Source organism: Momordica charantia (assembly GCF_013281855.1).
Source record: "Momordica charantia cultivar OHB3-1 chromosome 1 unlocalized genomic scaffold, Mcharantia_2.0 BLBB01000001.1, whole genome shotgun sequence".
Lineage (NCBI taxonomy): Eukaryota > Viridiplantae > Streptophyta > Magnoliopsida > Cucurbitales > Cucurbitaceae > Momordica > Momordica charantia.
Genome location: NW_028275157.1, coordinates 14524732 through 14544787, shown reverse-complemented (window position 1 = coordinate 14544787; position 20056 = coordinate 14524732). Strand labels below are relative to the sequence as shown.

The window sequence follows — 20056 nt, the reverse complement described above, 5'->3', positions numbered from 1 at the left end:
CAATCATATATGTTTTCTCGATCATTTTGTAAAATAGGGAAATTAATTATGTAAAATTTGAGTCGTTACTACTTGGCAGCCTGAGAGATCCTGTCGAGAGAGACCCTAAAAATAGGAACCCACCTGCAGCTAAGCGAGTGTTGAAATGAAGCGAAGGAAGAAACAACATTGCAAAGTTTCAGACAAGAAAAAAAAAAAAAGATATGAGAGATAGAGGGAAAAGAGGGGAAACATATATGGAGAATGACGCCATTGATCATTCTTCCTTGGATCCTCCACCCGTTGCTCCTTCAAAAGCAGCCGTCGGAGGAGGATGGAGAGCCGTGAGATTCATACTTGGTAAATTAATTAATACATAAATTTAATTAAATTTGTTTGTTTTTGTTTTTGTTCGGTTTGTGATTTGGTTTTTGGTTTATTATTGTATAATAGCAAATGAGACGTTTGAGAAATTGGCGTCGATGAGTTTGGTGGCGAATTTGATATTGTATTTGCACACGATGTACAATTTGGACAACGTGGCTTCGGCTAATGTGATCAACATCTGGGTGGCACCACCAATTTCGCTCCCATCGCCGGAGCTTTTCTTGCCGATGCTTACTTGGGAAGGTTTTACACTCTCCTCTTCGGCTCCATCGCATCCTTCTTCGTACGTTCCCATCTTCACAAAATTTTAACAAGTCTTACCGTTTCTAGTAAATCATCAAACTTTCTCCAGGTTCTTAACCCTATCCATTTAATATCAAATTATAAGTTTATAATAGTTAAATTTTTATACTTTTATAAGCTTTTAATTATTATTAAAGATTACGTGTTGGGTTAATTTGGAGTAGAAGTAGAAGTACAAAGTGGAGAGAGTTGGAATGAGTAAATGGGAAATGTGAAAAAAGCAAAGGGGTTTTGTGTACTCCAAAGAAAAAAAAAAGAAAACCGTGTCTTTGACATTCGCATCGTGTTGTTGTAATGTTATGGTCGGACAAAATTTATGGAATTAGAGAATACCATATTTTGTCGACCATTTCATTCATTGCTTGTGACATTATCATCGCGTATTAAAAATGACGTGGGATCAATTTGTTTTTGTTATTATATAAATAAAAAGGAGTATAATGTTCCGATAATAATGAACTTTTTCCACGTGGTTTTGAATATTCCAATATGTTAATAATAGGGCATGGGAGTGTTGACCCTAGGCGCTGGTCTTCCTGAGCTAAGGCCTCCCAGCTGCAGCCACAGCCAAGCTAAGTGCCCACAGCCGCAGCCTTGGCAACTCGCCTTCCTCTACCTCGGCCTTGGATTACTAGTGATCGGAGCCGGCGGAATAAGACCCTGCAACATCTCTTCGGTGCCGACCAGTTCGACACCACGACCTACAAGGGCCGAGCCAAGCTCGAAAGCTTCTTAAACTGGTGGTACTTCCTCTTCTCCATCGCGCTCATCGTGGCCCTAACCGTGGTCGTCTACATCCAAACCAACATCAGCTGGGTCACCGGCTTCGCCATTCCCACTGCCTGCTTCGTCCTCTCTATTTGATCTTCCTCCTCGGTCGCGGCACTTACATCCGAAAGACCCCACAAGGGAGCGTCTTTGCTGATATGGCGAAAGTAATCATCGCCACGTGTCGCAAGTCCAAACTCTCCAAACCCAATAACCAAAATAACTTACACGACCCACCTCCCACAATTCCGGATTCCACCAAGCTTCCTCACACGAACAGGTTCTTAGTGTTTGATAAGGCAGCCACCGTCGTTGATCCCGTCGCCGAATTGGACGAGCACGGGAATTCCGTCAGCCACTGGAGATTGTGCAGCGTCCAACAAGTGGAGCAGCTCAAATGCGTTATAGGGATCGTCCCCGTTTGGGTGGCCGGAATTTCGTGTTTCATCGCAATGCAGCAAATGGGGTCGTTTGGGGTTTTGCAAGCCATTCAAATGGACAGATTTCTAGGGCGGCATTTCGAAATCCCGCCGGCATGGATGAACCTCACGCCCATGATTGCGCTCTCCATCTGGATTTTTGTCTACGAGAAGTATGTGGCAATGATGAAACGGAAGACCGGACAGAACAAGAGAATCTCAATGCAGCGGAGGATCGAGATCGGGATCGTCATGTCAGTTGTTTGCATGGTCGTGTCCGGCATTACCGAGAAGCTCCGCCGCGACTTGGCGGTGGCAATGGCTCATTTGTTGCGCGGCTGCATGTTACGGCGCTCGTACCGGAATTCGCCTTGTCGGGCCTGACGGAAGCCTTTGCTGCCATTGCTGTGATGGAGCTTCTCACGACACACTTGCCGGAGAGCCTGAGGACGGTGGCCGGAGCTATATTTTTCTTGAGCTTGTCGTTGGCCAGCTATCTCAGCTCGGTTCTTGTGGGAATCATCAGCAAAATAAGCACTACAATTGACGGGAAAAAAACTGCATGGATCGGTGGTAATGATCTTAATCACAACCGGCTTGAATACTTCTTCTACGTGGTTGCTGTGATTGGGACCTTGAATTTCTTCTATTTTCGTTTCTTTGCCGCGGGTTTCTTACCCAAAAGTGATGTTGATGATCATGATCAGACACACGAGAGGCAGTTAGAAGATGAGGAACGGGTCGTAGATGATAGAATATTTATAATCGTTATTGCAAATTTGTTGTGACACAGTAGTTGATTCTTGTCAATTGTTTTGATTAGTCTTTATTCAGGGATTTTTTTGTTGTTGTTGTTGTGTTGTTTGTTCGGTGTGTGCAGTTTTTTCCTAGTGTGTTGGATGTATTGTTCTTTTACAGTTGATTCAGATTGGGAAGAATAAGCATAGTTTTGGAAATGTATCTTAGAATTAGGAAGAGCGACTTTTATATGACTTAAATTGTGTCTTCGATTATTCTTCATATATTTTGGTGACCTCACTATTCAGACTAATAAATTAATATATATACTGTGTGATGTAAATTATATTTTGCATTTGGATGGACAAAAAAAACCTTTAGCAGGACTCTAGTTTTATTGTTGAATTGTCACATGGGTGAAAGGGAAGGCTTTTCCCTCATTCCCTTTCTACTTTCATTATATTGCGTGTTTTGAATTTTAATAAATTTACAGAATCGTTTAGCTTTTAAAATAGGGGTTAAACAGAATCTTTAAGCCAATTTTAGAGGTGATTAAGAAAGGAAAATTTACCTAATAAATTTCAGCAATGAACAATATCAAAATAAAGAATAAAGACACAAAATTTACACTAGTTCAATCTATAAAATACCTATATCCACTTGTAAGATTAACACATCTGCGAGAGAGATTGATATAGACAATAGACATACAACAAAATCAACACAAATCATAATCAGAATGACAATAATCCTAGAGCCAAGATTTCTGTTCAATGGTATTTCAACTCTAATTTTGTAAGAACAAAAGGAGCTTCCAATCTTGAACAATAATCGGTACTGTCCGAGAGAGATTCGAAATTATAAGAGTTAAGAGAATGACAACCGATTGATACGCCATTCTACACCGAACCCAAACCCAAATCGAAAGGAGGATCACCAAACAACCCTTCTAGGATGCTAAACCCTTCAGCGGCGACGGCGTTCCACAGATCTAGCGATGGCGGCACGACATACAGTAGTGGCGTCAACGGCTTGCCGCAACGACCATGTTCGATAACAGCAGCGTGCGATGTTAACAGCGTGCGTCAGTGGTAGAACGAACAACCCTCTCATCACTTTTCATGCGCAAGTGATTTCACATCGTACCAAAATCACCTCCCTTCTCATTCTCATTAATCTTATTTGACAAATTAAAATTTTGATTTTAAAAAAATTTAATATCGCTTTTAATCGATAAATCCATGGATGGTGATTTTTAAGTGGGATAAAAATGGGTTTAGACTAAAATTGGGATTTTTTTTTTAATATTGTTGTAAATGAAACTTGTTTTAAAAATATAGTTGTTTAATTAAAAATATTAAAAATTTTGTAAATTTTGAAACTTATTTTAAAAATATTGTAGTTTTAAAAAACGTTGGTCGTCTCTGAGACGACCATTTAGACGTGGCGCCACGTAATTTTTTTTTAAAATTTGAACGTTAGTCGTCTCTTCAAGAAACAACCACCCGATCGGTTTATTTCTGAAAAAAAAAGTATAATGTTTATATTATATATTATTTAGTAGCTTTAACTCAAAAGATTCGTGAGTGGTGTAGTGGATGTATTGCCTCTCTATATCTCTTCCGTCCTCGGTTCGAGCCATATATATAGTGTTAACAACTTAGGCAAATTACATCATTGATGAGTGGTCAATTATAATTAAGGAACAAAAAAACTTGTTTATATTTGCGTTTTTCTTTTTCTCTTACTATAAATGACACGTAGGATTCATCATTTTATTGATTATATATATTATTATAAGTGGATGTTGATTTTTTCAATTATAAAATAACTTTTTAATCATTATTATTTTTCATATAAAAAAACATATAACTTTATGGAAGCAACAAACTCATGGATTGCATCATGAATTTTTTACGAAAATAATATTTAATTACTGTTCTACTTTCAATTTTAAAACAGGATTTAAGGGAGTGGAAAAGTAGAGGATCTGTCATTGGATAAAATAAATGTTTTAATGATTAATGAATAACCATGATAACATAATGTTGACAACTGTGAATTTATTAAATAAAAACATTTATGATCAGTGAAAAAAATTTTAGAAGTCGGATAATTATCTTTGACCAAGAGATCGTGAATTCGAATCTCTCAACTTACCTGTTTTCTAATCAAAAAGAATATATATATATATATATATATATATTCACAAAATCAGCAAATTTAAAAGATAAAAATAAAAAATAAAAGTCCATTTAAATTCCATTTTGACCTCTAAATTTTATGTTTATTTCATCTCCTAAATAAGTTTATAATATAAAATATTATATTTATCAAAACTTTTATATTTTCAAATATATTTATGCATTTTAAAATTTCAAATTGAAAATTTGTAAATCTAAAAACAGTTTAAGAAATAAATGTAATCCACCCCCTCCAATAAATTTGAAAACAAAAATAACAAACAGTATTCAAAGTTGAATTAGTATCAAAATATAATAACACGTATCTTTTTTTTTTTGACATATAATATAACACATATGAAAATCGAATATACCAATAGTATAATCAGATTTAAACCATACTAAAAAAAAATCAGATTTAAACCTAACAAATCTAGCACACTGGCAATGGCGACGTGGACCATTCAGGAGTTAACAAGTGTTGCTATCTAGCAAGTAAAATTTAATCCCAACGGCTATTTCAGTTCCCGCGTCAGATATATATATATATATATATATTTTCTACACTGTACTCCTTTTTTCCCAAAAAAAAAAAAGTTATTTCCGATCAGAGCCTTATATAAAACTCCCAGATCCTCTCTCTTCTGCCAAAAGGGAAAAAAAAAAAAGAAAAATATGGCCAAAATCGACGCCCTACGTCGGTTCCTTCTTCCTTGTTTCTTTCCCCCCGCCGCCGGCGCAACCGCCACCGCCACCTCCGCCGCCGCCCCCAAGAAAAGACTAAGCACCTCCCTTCGCGACGACATCGAAACCACCGCCGCCACCAAATGCGATCCAACCCAAGACCAAGATTCCCCCCAAGGATCTCCGGCCACCACTCCCGACAGCGCCACGCCGAAGTTCGCCGCCGCCGCCGTCATGGCCGCACCGCGCCCGTCGAAATCCATGGTCATCGGAACAATCTTCGGCAACCGGCGCGGGCACGTGTGGTTCTGCGTCCAACACGACCGCCTCCGGACCAAGCCGTTTCTTCTACTCGAGTTCCCGATTCTGACGCACCAACTCGTCAACGAAATGCGATTCGGACTCGTCCGAATCGCCCTGGAGTGCAGCCGGGTCGAGCTCGGGTTGTGCCCGCTCCGTTCGATACCCGTCTGGGGAATGTCCTGCAACGGCCGGAAACTCGGGTTCGCGGCGAGGAAAAAGGCCGGGGATCGGGTCCGATTCATGCTCAAGACTATGCAATCGACGACGGTCGGGGCGGGCGTTATTCCATCCGGATTCGGGTCGGGTTCGGAGGAGGTGATGTATATGAGAGCTAATTATGAGCACGTGGTGGGGAGTTCTGACTCGGAATCGTTTCATCTTATAAACCCGGACGAGTGCCCAGGTCAAGAACTCAGTATTTTCTTGCTCAGATCTCGAAATGGGTAATTAAATTTCCAAATGGATAGCTTTATTTACAAATTTCCTGTACATTTTCGAAAAAAAAAAATTCTCTCTTTGGTTTTGGGTAATTTTAGGATAGAAAAAAGGGGTTCGTGAAAACTCTGCGTTTTCTTGTTTGGATTGTGGAAAGATTTTTCATTTTTATCAGGAAAAAAAGAAATCTTTATTTTTCTGATTTTATCTCTTTATTTTTTTATTTTTCTTGATTCATGTTGATGGATAAAATTTATTTATGGGGTTGATGAGGATCTTTAATGCAGTCATTTAATTTTGCAACCTTTGTGGATCTGTTCCTCCCAAGTCCAATGGAATTTTAGTCACTTATCCCAATAAACTCTTTCTTGTGCAGATATTCATTTCTAGATTGTACTGTAATTTTAATTTCGAACTGTCCAATGGAACTTGCTGTATATGATTTGTTAATTGATGATGTGTACCAGTATCTTAACAATCAAATCAATTAAAACTGACTAGATTCCTCGTAGACCAACCTGTTTTCTTTTTAATTTATAACTTTAAAATATAACCTTATGAATGTAGAGATATAAATTTAAAGACCAAAACAGTCTATAAGCTATCCTTATACTTTTTGTCTTGTGAGTTGTGGTAGGCAAATATGGTTTCATGAGTAGTCTATATTTTTGCTGTTTTATGTTGCAACGACTAAGCCTTGGGAAGCACTGATGAATCAACTTCTGTAAATATTAACTTATTATTTTTCGAATAAACACCGAATGTATATAATATATAATAAATAAACCATTTAAGTTCAACTGACTAAACCAAAAATCTTTAATTAAAATATTGAAGGTTCAGATCCCCACTTGAAATGTCGTTGAATTAAAAAAAATATTTATCTTAAGTTTGGAGCTCAAAATTAAACAAAATTTTAAATAACATAGTCACGGCTGTTATTACCAGCAAAGCATTCAAATGTTACCAAATAAATGTAGGTACGCCAAAAGAAGAATAAGAGCTTTGAATGTTTCCCAATTGTGCATTTTTTAAATTTAAAAAGAAACTAGAGAAATAATAAAAGGTAGTCTATTAGTAACTTGTGACTTTCATCATGGGTCATCTTTATCTATTTTAGAATTTTTTTTCGCAACGACATGTGAGGTAGGAATTTGAACTTACGATTTTTTTTATTGATAATATTGTTGGGTTAGTAAGAGGAATGCAAACAAAAAAGTTTCACATTGGTTAGGGAAGAGTATAATCGACAATTATCTCCATTAGTATAAAGCTTTTGGGATGAAACTAAAAGCAAAGTCGTAAAGACGATGCCTAAGGCAAACAATTTCATATCATATCTATTCAAGTTAGGCCTATCTAATTCATGTCATTGTGAATTAAATCCATTCAAGCAATTAAATTTAATTGACTTTTGTACGTAATGTTGGGCATAAATTTCAATATGACGATATTTCCCATAACCTATCTAATTTTCAATTACTTTTTTTTTCATCTCATTTGAATGATTAATACAAAAAACTGCCACATTAGTTTGATCTCTTCAATAATGTACCTAGATTATAATATTCGACATTAAAACATTGCATATGATTCAAGAAAATTAATAATTAAAAAAATAATAACAACACCATATCTTTGTTTATAACATTATTATTATAAGAAAAAGGAATCCAAGTTGTAATTAGAAGATATAGAAGAATAAAGTATATATTCAAATGTGGATCAAAGCCAACACTAATGTTGGTTTACAGGAACGTCAGTTACTTTCTGGAATGATTTGGTCTCCAATTTCCTTTAAAGACTAAAAAAATAATTTAGTCCAATTGGGGATATACTTTCCACCAAAGATAAAGATCAACTTTTGCTCTAAATAATGACACTAAAAAAAGACATTTTGATCTGCACATTAGATTTTATATATGAAAAAGAAAATCTAATCCAAACTCTACATTAAAGTTTAATGATAATACTGGGTTATTATACATGTCAAAATAATTTAAATATCAATCGTTTGATAGCTTGTAAAAAAATTAAGTTGTTTAAGGGGTTCAACTGATACTATAGAGTGATGTGTGCTAAAGCAACTATCTAACCATGGTTAATTAGGTGAAGTAGCTCGATATATTGGTAAAGAAGAGGGTCTTCATTAATATGAAGGACACATATTCAAGTCTCAACGTGAATAAGTGATTGTGGCGTTTGAGCTTTTGGACTCTGATACCATATTAATATTCATCAGGTTCCGACAGAGTATGTAATCATGAACTTGTCAATCACAAGGTTGATTATAAATAAAAATTAAAATAATTCATAGAAGAATATGAGGAAGATTACATGTTATGGATTATATGATTTTGAGAGAGTAGTATGTTAATTGAGTGGCATGTGTGATGTCAATCTGAGCCTAATCAATCTGTTAAAGCATATATACTTATATTGAAATTGTTTATGCAAGGATATGCACCACAATGTATTTCAGATTGCAGCTCGAACTCGGCCTCCAGACCGATCTGAATACTTGGGCGGACCTGCACAAAAAGGTGAGCACTCCGACGATCAAGTCAGTATAGGTCGGATTCACAGTTTAGTTCGAGGTCAGAAATCATCGTACCTGATCGTGCAGTGAAGTCCTCTACTTATGGGTGGTAGTCCCGCTAATCTCGCGACGGTTACACCCGGTAATCTCGGGACCGTCGGTTACACCCGGTAATCTCGGGACCGTCGGTTATACCCGATAATCACGCCGCTGACAGTAGCTCACATCGGCCCCCACCGAGCTTCCCGGTAGGTCGGACCTCGGCCAGGTTCACCTCGGCCCTCATACTTAGCATCTGTCAACCCTAGTGGTGGTGATCTCGGCCGTCCGAGCTGGGCATGACTCATGAGTCATCTTGGAGCACCAATAGGGGTCCTCCACGTGTCCAGGGTATTCTCTTCCCCAAACAGAAATAATCAAGCTGCTCCACCTCGACATGATATGAAGATTTGAAGAGGTAATTTCCTCCTTCCAGTGGTAATCCGCTTATCTAAGAAGTGATGAAAAGGCTTAAATTCAATGCGAAGCGTGTAATATAATTTTAGAAAATTTGTTTTAGAAATGTCCATACCATATATATTTCATTATTTCAATTTCAATTAACAATTGTATACTTCATATTTGATTTAAATAATTTTGAGTCTTACCCTAATCAAAATGTATCTAAGGGCAAAGTTCTAGTAAAGTCACGAGAGTGACTAAAATTCTAGCTTGAGATAAAAATATACAAAGATAGCTGCTAAAAGAATTACACCGTAAAAGTTGAATATGAAAGTGGTAATGTTTTTGCTCTTATACTGTTTTTTAGTATAATAAGTGGAATAGGAAGATTCGAACTCATAACTTATTGATTAGAGACAAGTGTCAATCACCATTGAACTTAGTTCATCTTGGCTTTGATCCTGTGACGTTAAACTAAAAGAAATGATAATCTCTGTAATTATGTTAATTATATCATTTTGTTATGTATTGATACCATGATACCATAGCCAAAGCTGCCAAACATAAAAACACAACCAACTAAATCGACCTATTGAAACATTTTATTATAAGAAGTTAAGAAAAATGAAAAACCAACATAGAAATCAACTTTTGGAAAAACTAAACGCCAATGACTTAACTGAAAACCCACCAAACCAATGGAAATTACAAAATTGATCAGCAAAACCAGACCAACGTAAACTAGCATATAGTCATGATCTCATTGAGGAAATAATATTTCAATGTTTCATAATAAATTTATCCATTCCATACCAACAAAAACAACCTTAATCATGATAAGATTGAGAGGTGGTTATGGGGCTGATTAACTTACCTCCGAAACATAGGTTAGTATAAAGAACTTATCCATAATTAAACTTTCCTGCCCTTCAAAAGTTATTAAATAATGACAAAGATCATAGAAGTACCTTGAGAAAAGTTGCATAAATTAAGGAATTGAAGGAGACAACAAAAGACAAATTGATCAAACCAACTCCTGAATTGTCAATCAGGAAGAGATAATCTGCATCCCAAGGACTAGGGAAGATGTAAGCATGCGATCAATATATGACCAAAACAAAATCACTCAAACTGATTAATGAACTCCCTAAACCTCAGGATGCAGATTACCCGATCCTAACTCAAACATTATAGAACTCCAGAGAAAGCAAAGAATGATGACAAAATGGAAAGCAAGTGATTGAAATAGAGGAGAGAAAAGTATGAAGGCCTTCTATGCATTATGATGAGAATTTATAAGGGTTTTTGAGGCCATTGATCCCCAAGAATCTTTCTAGTTTAATATTGCAATGTATTGAGTGGGAAACCCATTGATAAGGTGCTGCTTGCTGAAACTTGAAACAGAATGATGATTGTTTTTGTTCTTTGCTACCCAATTGAATGATCATGTGGGCCATTCTTAATTTTCTTACACAATCATTGTTCTTCCCTTGACTGCTTTTTCATCTTCTTTTTCCCTAGTTGTCTCCAAGAAGAATCCCCCTAATGTTTTGTTCCTTTTCCTTTCTTAGCTTTGCCAATTTTGAAAAGGTAAAAATTGTAAATTTTCAATCATATTGGTTCGAGTCGAGCAAGTTTCGGTAAAAGTGATGAAATCAACCGTTTCAAATAGTTGAGATATTTGAATAAGGTAAAAATATTTTACTATAATTAGACAAGACTGACGAGGTTATCGTTACATCTCTATTTAATTAAAGATATTTAATTAAAGACGTATATATGAGTGATTCGCTGTTCTAGAAAAAGCAAAAGGAGTGATATAGAAGCTTATTAATTTATTTGGAGAACCCAAAAAGGGGCTTAAATTAAGGTGTCTAATGATATGGGATTCTTATACTTTTTCCACCTGGAAATCCCAAAATGATTAAATCAAAGCGAAGGAATTGGTGACGCAATTATATCGTAAGGATAGATATAGATGGTCACCATCAGCTTTTGATTACACAGTACAAAAGGCTCTTTCATTATTCTATTCTTATGCTCATTGAAAAAGAAAGGCACCAAATTTGCCTCCTCTTTATCTGATTGCTTGCTTGCTGTGTGTTGTCTGTGACTCTGGTTGCCATCATTGCTCAGATGCCAAAACACAGCCTTTGTCCCATCGTCAATATCACCAACCATGCATAAACAAGAACTCGGCCTTACCAAAACAATAGCTTCTAAATATTGTGATCGGATGATTTATAAACATTAAAGACGCTGTAGAACTAGAGATATTTACTCGGGTTGCAAATTATCCTAACTTAAACCATACGAGTTGATCGAATTTGATGCCACGGAGAGCCAGGTACAGGTCACTTCAAAGGATCAGATCCTCTTCAGTTCCGCTGCTAAAATAGTATCCAATTCAAGAAAAATGCTTCATGATCATGACAAGTTTCCAGAATATCTCTAATTAAAGCAAGTTTTGGATAACTTCCTTATTCCAACAGACGTAAATGGAAAAGTATTGCCATTTACACAAGTATTTTCTTCTGTCTCTTTCTCCATGCCTAGGAGGGGGGGCAGCTTCTTCCTCTCATATTCGTTTATCACAAAGGAAGCTTCTCCCTACAGTGCTCATCAAGCAACAGGGCAGAGATAACACAATAAAATAACTCGATAATTGTGCATTGTAGAGACAATGACCAGTGTTCCTAACACGGTTACACAAAAGACAGGAGAAAACTTTTAAAATGATAAAGATAATCTGTCAATCCCAAACATAACATACCACCGCTGTTCAGTTCAAGTAATATGAAGGACCATGAGACATGCCAGGCCAAGCACAAGTGCAACATCGAAAAGGAGGTGTTACGTCCAAAATAAAGTCTAGGAAGCCTCAGCAGCTGGTTGAGTCAAACCAGACTTCACCAACAACTTGCTTAGGGACTCTGGTGAGCAAACTTGATACTTGACATTTCCAGCAGGTGAGAGGAAAACCTCAGCTAATTCAAGCTTGTCAGAAGTAAGACTTGTGCTGTCCATGGTTTTGCTAAGCACCTTAAGTGCTAGCTGGATGGCCTCTTCCCTAGTGATATCATCCTTGTAATCCTGTTTAAGCATTGACTGTGCTGCCTGGTTGTTGGCACCAATTGCAGCAGCCTTCCAACCACCATAGTTTCCACTCGGGTCACTCATGTAAAGTTGGAAGCCATAATTCTTATCCCATCCTGCAAAAAGAAAAGAAACACCAAAGGGGCGTAGACCACCAAATTGCGTGTAGCCTTGCTTCGTATCACAGAGAGATTGAACCAGTTGCTCAACAGGCATTGGCTCTTGGTAAGCATAAGTGTAGCGTTGGGCTTGAACCCTTGCGGTGTTGATCAATATGTTGGCGTCGGACATAATTCCAGCCACAGCACATGCAACATGATCATCAATTTTGTACATCTTCTCAGTGGAAGTTGAGGTCTGCAGGAGTTTGGATGTAACCTTCTTTTCACCTACCAAGACAACCCCATCTTTAGATAATATCCCAATTGCAGAACCGGCATTTCCAATTGCCTCCATTGCATATTCAACTTGGTAAAGACGGCCTTCTGGAGAGAAGATCGTTGTTCGGCTATCATACCTTCGAGACATTATTTGTATCCTGTTTGTGCAGAGGTGGAAGAGGAACAGAGAATTAAGGATAGATAATCTGGCAAGGGATGATGGTCCCAATCTGAGTGGCATGGATAAGAAGATGGGAGGCAAACATGGCATGGGACAAATAAGTTGACACTATATGAGTATTCTCAAAAAATTAGGAAAATTTTCAAAAACCCACTCCTGATCTATAAGACAAGTTACATTTGCACCCTCAGATTTTTTGTTTGAGCAATTACACCTCAAAAGTTGCATAAGTGAATAATTTGGCCCCCTTCCATTATTACTGCTAGTGTGTCTGTTTAAAACTATCTCATGTGAGAAGACAAATGTACCAATGAGTCTCCATCTTCCTAAAATGATAGGATCTCGCACTTTTTATATGATTACACGAAGAGGGAGCACTAGATGAGGAGGCCAAAATGTGGGTGTAGGGAGGCCAAAATCTCTTATGGAGAAAAACTGTGGTAGAGAGATTGAAATAGATAGAGATGGAGAGGCCAAGAAAGAGAGATTCATAGACAGAGATAGAGAGATAAAAAAGAAACTGTGTTAGCGAGTAAGGGAATCAGAAAGAACAAAAAAAATGCTAGACATAGACTCAGAATTAAAGGTTAAAAGAGAGTAACTTCCAGAGAGCGAGAAATTATTAGAGAGACAATTTCTCTTTTTATCTCTCAATCTCTATCCCAGTCAATATATTAATATATATGTGTGTGTGTATATACTTCAATCTTCTACCACAGTTTCTCTCTCCATCTCCCCTTCACTTCTCTTAATGCATTTTCTCTTTTATCTTCATAAATCTAACTAACATAGTGTCTCTTTTATTTCTATATGTCCCTACCGCTCTCTACCTTTACCTCTCCCTATCCATCTCTCTTCTCTCTGTTTCTATATCTATACCGCATTTTCTCTCTCCCTATCTCTATTTCATTTCCACCTCCCTACACCGACATTTCAGCCTCCTCATTTTAACTTCCCATGTTCTTTGCAAAGGGTGACACCTAACATTTTTTGGAAGGAGACGAATCAGCCCACGTGTATGCTCACAAGTGGAACCTTTAAAACAAATTACAGTTGAAACAAAAGGGGCCAATTTCTTCGCCAAAGCAACTTAAAAGGTATAATTGCTCAAATTGAAAATTCATTGGTACAATTGTGACAAGCCCTATACTGTTGGGGTGGTGTTCATCAAAAACATATTCCCAAGATTTGTATCTTACTTTTGGTTCCCTTCCCCATCCCCAATGAGATGCAATGCTGCCAACACTCTCTTTTTCTCTCCCCCGGCCTATCTTCTACATCTGTTCAGTTACTTTTTACAAAAGATTTAGCTGAACAAATGACGATCAGTAGTTTCTTCCCCTAATTCTACCTCGGAATAAACTTACCCAGAGTAAGCGTACAGTTTTTTTGTTCGAAAAAAAAAAAATATATATATATATATATAAGCATACAGGGCGAGAAAATGATGGATGACCAAATTAGAGGATAAAAAAGGATAGACCCAGACCAAATGCACCATTACCAACAATCTAAAACTTTTCACTGATTCAGTAGGACTATAGCGCGTTTGGATTGGGCATGATGGAAAGGGATGAATGTGTGAATTTTCATTTCCAGAAATCAAAATTTGTGGCCCTAAAGTGTAAAGACGGCTCAGAATCGAAAAGAATCCATAGATTTTTCAGTAGATAGTCCATCGTAAAACAGTCAGTGGAATTAGCGATGAGAAATACATACCTGACGGAGAGAAAATAAGAAAGAAAAGGTATGCGTCGTCACTCGTTTCGCCGAAATGGTTTGAAGCAGAGAAAGCAAGAATCGAAGGTGCTTTAAGGGATCATTTACAGAATAGGTTTCCTTTTTCTCCAAGCCAACTTTCCTTTCCGATAGCTAAAGAAGTCGATTAACGAAAATAGTTGGATTTTTTTTCTTTCTTTTTTTTCTTTTTTTGTAATTTTCAATTTGTTTTCTGAAAATAGTTTCCAAAAATTTCTAAACAAAAATTATGTGTAAGACTTTTTTTTTTTTTTTTTTGATAAAACGGTAAACATTCTTACGTATTCTTACAGTTGTATTAACAAATTATTTTATAATTAAGTTAGACTGTACTTTTAAATGTATTGTCTAATAGTTCTGAAATTTTTAATTTTGTGTCTAATATACCTAAAGTTTAAAAATGTCTCATCTAAACCTTCAATTTTTTCCTACTTCTAATCTCCGAGATGCAAGACACATAAATCAACAACGAATATCAGTTTAATTAATTGGCATATATCTTTAACCAAAATATCATGTGAATGCTCCACCCCACTTGTTATACTGAAAATAGAAAAAGAAAAGAAAAACTTATTATACAATGTTATGCGATTCCAAAATTATAGAGGTATAAGGCTGTACAACTAAAAAAATATACAAGAATTGGTTAATTATAGAGGTATAAGGCTATACAACTAAAAAATACAAGAATTTGGTTGGTACCATTTGTATTAACCAATTATGAGATAAGTGACTTCCAAATATTTTCTTTTTTTGCCTCTGGAAGTGTACTGAAAAAACATGTGCTGATTTGTTAAAAGCCTTAACTCTTGCAAATAATTCGCTAACTAGATCGACATGTTCGAGTCACAACGGAGGCATGAAAACATGGCGATCAAGTGTTGGATTCAAATACTGATTAGATTCTGGACATAGATGATGATATTCGGACATAGATGATGATATTCAGACAGCATATTAAAGAGAATGAGAGAAATTGAACCACTTCCGATACACCAAAAAAGTTCCTCAGCAAATCATAGTTAAATCATTATATACAAATGATCGTATGATACTAACAAGTTTATGTTCTCAAACGATAGAATTTAGCAGAGCCAGGAGATCAGTGAACCTCTTTTTTTTTCTTTTGAGCATCATTCAGTGAACAATTTAAACGCATGAATAAGCAGACACAAGACAACTCTTAACGAAGAATGATAATCAGTATAATAAAGGCAATGTAGCTCTTTGAGATAATGAATACAATGTCAACCTTTAATGGTATCAGAACTGGCAACTCTTTGGTTAACTCTTCCTGTACAAGATAAAAATATTAATCTCCTCAGTAAAAGTAAAAGCAAAAATTTACTGCAACAAAATTCCTCAAAAAAATAATAAAAATTGACCACTCTAAAGTATTATCCTATTGACCAGTAACCTATTTCTATGGATCTCAGTTTGTTCTTCGTTGAATACTACAAGCTGGAAATAATACAGTGACTCAAATAAGCACTCAAATCGAAGAATTGGGCATTTGAAAGCAACTATGAACTGGGGGGCATTCGTGATAGAAATGTTTTCAGAGTCTCGTATGTCATGAAGACGATTCCTACACTTGGTACAACCTTGTAGTACTCTGGCAGAATCCCTCGGTACAAACCTTTAAGACCTTCTGTCTTCACAATGTGTTTAAATGTTCCATGTAAACCAGTGTTATAAACACGGGCCCGACCACCAGCACCTTCCAATTGCATCCTTCTTCTCACGAGATCCAAAGGGAATGTTGCTAAAATAATCATGAGATTAAATTAAAGCAGGCATAAAGACAAACTAGTTCACTAGTAATGCAGGTAAACTAAAATAGCTACTGTATTACGCATATCAGTTAAAAGTGTGCATTGTATAGACTGTACTATTGCAGCAAGAACATTTTTTCAGATTGATTCAATGCAAATTATCTCAAAATTCTATATCAAGTCAAGTGAGTAGGTATAAGAAAAAATTTAAGAAACCACACTTACCTGTTGATGATGCTATGCCGGAAAGACTACCACAAGCAAGACTGACCATTATAGTGGAGTCATGAGGCCTGGTGTCAAATCAAATGATATTATGCCAAAACATAAAAGTATAGAACCAAAATGTACATGACTTCTAAATATAGTATGACCAAACATAACTAAGCACAAAGTCTTTACCTTCGAGATTGCCAGAATGATCTCAAGCTCTCGTAAACTGAAAAGCTGATGGCTATACTTGGTCCAACACCCTGCACCACATAGTTTAAAGTTGTCGTTTAAGTCAAATGAACAAAGCAAATATATGTAGGTATACATGTATAACTAGAAAATTGCATACCAACAAGGTAGCTCCAAGTCCTTTATACAAGCCAAAGAAACCTTCTTCTCTGCAAATTGTATGGAATGCATGCCCGATGCCTCTGTAATAAATGGTATCTCTCTGTAAAGTTCAAATACAGAAAAGGGTTATTACAAAGAAACAAAATAAAGATAACACAAGGATTGGATGCTACAACTAGCTAATTTCAATAAAACACACACACAGAGAAAACAATGAGATGGAGGAGAAAAAAATGTGAATCATGAATATCCAATAAAAAAATCTTTGTAAAGAATAATCATAATTGCAACAATGCACTACCGGCGACATCAACAATAACAGAAATTAACCTGTGCAGCAAGTCTGGTCCTAACAAGGTCCAGTGGGTACGTAACAGAGGCAGCTGTTATTCCAGCCAAACCACCACCAACAAAATGCACAAAAAGATCTGCGCTGGTATTACCCTGATATCTTTCCCTAACAATTGACTGCAGAAACTGCAAAGAGGAGGGAAAAGACAAGTGACGATTATAAAAATATTGAAATGCTCCGACACCAATTAGCACAAAGCGAAAAAAAAATTAATAGAACCCATGGCTCACCTTCTTGTATCGTTCATAAGCATAGAAATTGACTGAAGAATAGGGTAGGCGATGAGCAATTGTGACCAAATTGCCCTTCCAAAATGCTCGGAATCCCTCTTCATTGATAATTCGCGAAGCTTCATGCCATATGCTGGCTTTCTTCAATGCTGCAACATCAGAGTGCATACCTTGCACCTGGTGAAGTTAGATCATGCAAGAACGTCAACAAACTAGATTGATTCAGGACAGAGCAAGAGATAAAATAGAAGTACAAGAAGACTGGTGTATCAAGTTAATCCCAGTATCCACACAATGGCTAGTTTCTCGTGTCAAGTAAAGCCAAGTCCTAAGAACAATTTAATACCAAATTTTTCCTCACCAACAACCCTTAATTAAAGAAATCGGACGCAACATACAAAATTAGAAAAAACCCTGGTCAACCCATAAACAAGGAGTACATAAAGAAATCTTCTTGAAAATAACTACGAAAACCGATAAAGAAATGAGCAAACCTGAAAGAGGATAGTGAGGCGAGCAAGAGGCGCCGTACATGTCTTGCTAAAGGCACCGGCGATACCACCAGCAAGAAGCTGCTGCACCGTGCCAATCTGCGACTGCTGGTTCAAAGACGGCTTGTTCTGGGTATGTTGCTGTAAGTATTTCCTGGCGCCGCCGTCGACGACGGCGCCGGGAGCAGAATTAAGAGCCTTCTGGCCTCCTTCGACCACCACACTAACTCGAGCCTCCATATTCATTTCCCGTCTCAAGCCGTCCTCGAAGATGGCAGAAGAATGGGTGATCTTGATCTCACATCCGTCTTTAAAGACAAGGAAATCAAGAATTTGGGAGAAAAGTTTGGCGTTGAACAGAGAAAAACCCTAGAGAAGAAGAAAACGAATAAGCCCTAAAGAGGAACAGAGTTGTGGACTACGAAATTTGACCTGACGGGTTTTATGGTGGGTTTTACAAAATACGACACACGTGAAAATTTTCTGCCGACTGTGTCCCCACGCCTCTAACCCAATAATATAATGAAATAAAATATCATTTGAATATGCTACTAATTTAATATTTTTACAAAAAAAATAACATGGTAGCACTACATTTTTTTAATTTTTAAAATAACAAGATATTCGCCTTAACATTAAGCTCGAAAATAGATATTTTAAATTAAATACAGTACAAATAATTGACGGAATTATCGATTAAAATATTAGGACCCTATGTGGGTGAAGAGTAAATATTTATGGCTTATTTATTGTTTTTTATTTTAAGTATTTTTGAAAAATGTAAAGGCAAAACTAGAATAAGTGAATTTTCCTTTTTTTTTTGCATATTTGTTTTGTGCGATTCAAATGGTGTAAATTTTGAAAATAACTTTTTAAATGTTTTTAAATCCTGAATTTGAAACTTGTTAAAACTTAAAAAAAAAAAAATATATATATATATATATATATAATATTGTGACATAATAATTCTACTATTTTATGACATATATATTAATAAATCAATAAATATTATTTTATATTTAACCAAATATTTAGTTGGCAATGATAATTTAGTTTTCAAATATAGTACTAAACCTGTTGAATAAATTTTCAAATTGAAATTCAATTTCTAAATTTACTATCAAACATAAATTTGAAAACTATGAAAATAACTATATTTCTGAAAACATAAATTTGAAAACAACTGATTTAATAAAAATATAGTTATTTTCATAGTTTTCAAATTTATGTTTTCACATCACCCAATCAAATGTATCTCATCTTTTTATTTTTAAGAAATGTTTTTAAAATTGTGTAAACAAAAGTTTCTTATTTCTTATTTATTGTTCCTATTTTTTTTTTGTTCAAAATATAAATAAAAATATTGTTTTATCATTTTTGACATATAAAATGCATAATAAATATTTAAAGTAAATATAAGATAAAAATTTTGATTATTTAATTTTAAAATTTAATTTTTATTTAAATTGGTAGGGAATGGGAAACAAAAAATAGTTACAATACCTATTTTTATTTCTTTTTTTAATTAAAATGACATAAATAAAAAATAATAATTACCAGTTCTATTTCTATCCATTAAAAAAGAGAAAATGAACAAAAAGATGAGAAACTAGGAAAAAAAAACATTATCAAACTTGTCTTTAAGGCCTAACGAGATTTGGATCCTAATATATTAATTATTTCCTTAAAGAACTAAAAAGTTGATTATTAATTCAAATTCAAACAAATTTAATAAATTTAAAAAATATCTATTTTCTCAGTAAAAAGGTAATTTTGACTTAGAAATATTTTGTCAAGTCTTCTTTCAAAAATATAGATATGAATATGGAGTATTATTTGAATTTGTTAGGAAAACTTTGAAAGTTTGGATGAGAATTGAATTCCCATTTGAATGAGTATCAAATTTCACCTCACTCTTGGTTGTATCTTAAATAAACCAAATATTTCTTTGACAATTATTTTTAATATCTTTTTTATTTTTAAAGGGGAAAAAACCCTACATGAATGGCTTTTCTTTTGGTTCTTCTTTTTAAAAGCTTCTTCTTTTTTT

At 35.6% G+C, this 20056-nt stretch overlaps 3 protein-coding genes, 1 long non-coding RNA gene and 1 pseudogene across 4 annotated transcripts; 2 read left to right on the top strand and 3 right to left on the bottom strand.

The window, feature by feature from the left end:
* Positions 1-236: 236 nt before the first annotated feature.
* LOC111019435 (protein NRT1/ PTR FAMILY 2.8 pseudogene) lies at positions 237-2644 on the top strand (annotated as a pseudogene).
* Positions 2645-5452: 2808 nt separating this feature from the next.
* LOC111019486 (MIZU-KUSSEI-like protein (Protein of unknown function, DUF617)) lies at positions 5453-6392 on the top strand. The gene has a single exon (XM_022295889.2). The coding sequence runs from the start codon at positions 5453-5455 to the stop codon at positions 6209-6211; it is 759 nt and encodes a 252-aa protein (XP_022151581.2). The 3' UTR covers positions 6212-6392.
* A 2095-nt stretch (positions 6393-8487) lies between these two features.
* On the bottom strand, positions 8488-10393 carry LOC148213320 (uncharacterized). Its single transcript, XR_015791401.1, has 2 exons — positions 10148-10393; positions 8488-9228 (listed from the first exon to the last, which is right to left on the bottom strand). It is a non-coding gene; the product is annotated as an uncharacterized LOC148213320 (long non-coding RNA).
* Positions 10394-11820: 1427 nt separating this feature from the next.
* Positions 11821-12810, bottom strand: LOC148213319 (proteasome subunit alpha type-4). The gene has a single exon (XM_088117529.1). It carries the CDS (start codon positions 12801-12803, stop codon positions 12051-12053), a length of 753 nt encoding a protein of 250 aa, XP_087973655.1. The 5' UTR covers positions 12804-12810; the 3' UTR covers positions 11821-12050.
* Positions 12811-15974: 3164 nt separating this feature from the next.
* Positions 15975-18426, bottom strand: LOC148213318 (uncharacterized). The gene is made up of 7 exons (XM_088118009.1): positions 18010-18426; positions 17516-17692; positions 17264-17410; positions 16932-17033; positions 16772-16842; positions 16595-16662; positions 15975-16359 (listed from the first exon to the last, which is right to left on the bottom strand). The coding sequence occupies exons 1-7, from the start codon at positions 18250-18252 to the stop codon at positions 16118-16120; spliced, it is 1050 nt and encodes a 349-aa protein (XP_087974135.1). The 5' UTR covers positions 18253-18426; the 3' UTR covers positions 15975-16117.
* Between the last annotated feature and the right edge of the window lie 1630 nt (positions 18427-20056).

Coding starts and splice junctions, on each gene's coding strand:
- LOC111019486 (XM_022295889.2), top strand. CDS start 5,453: ATGGCCAAAATCGACGCCCTACGTCGGTTCCTTCTTCCTTGTTTCTTT.
- LOC148213319 (XM_088117529.1), bottom strand. CDS start 12,803: ATGTCTCGAAGGTATGATAGCCGAACAACGATCTTCTCTCCAGAAGGC.
- LOC148213318 (XM_088118009.1), bottom strand. CDS start 18,252: ATGAATATGGAGGCTCGAGTTAGTGTGGTGGTCGAAGGAGGCCAGAAG. Junction 16,843..16,931: donor GACTTGGAGCTACCTTGTTG/GTATGCAATTTT, acceptor TATGTGGTGCAG/GGTGTTGGACCAAGTATAGC. Junction 16,663..16,771: donor TCATTCTGGCAATCTCGAAG/GTAAAGACTTTG, acceptor ATTTGACACCAG/GCCTCATGACTCCACTATAA.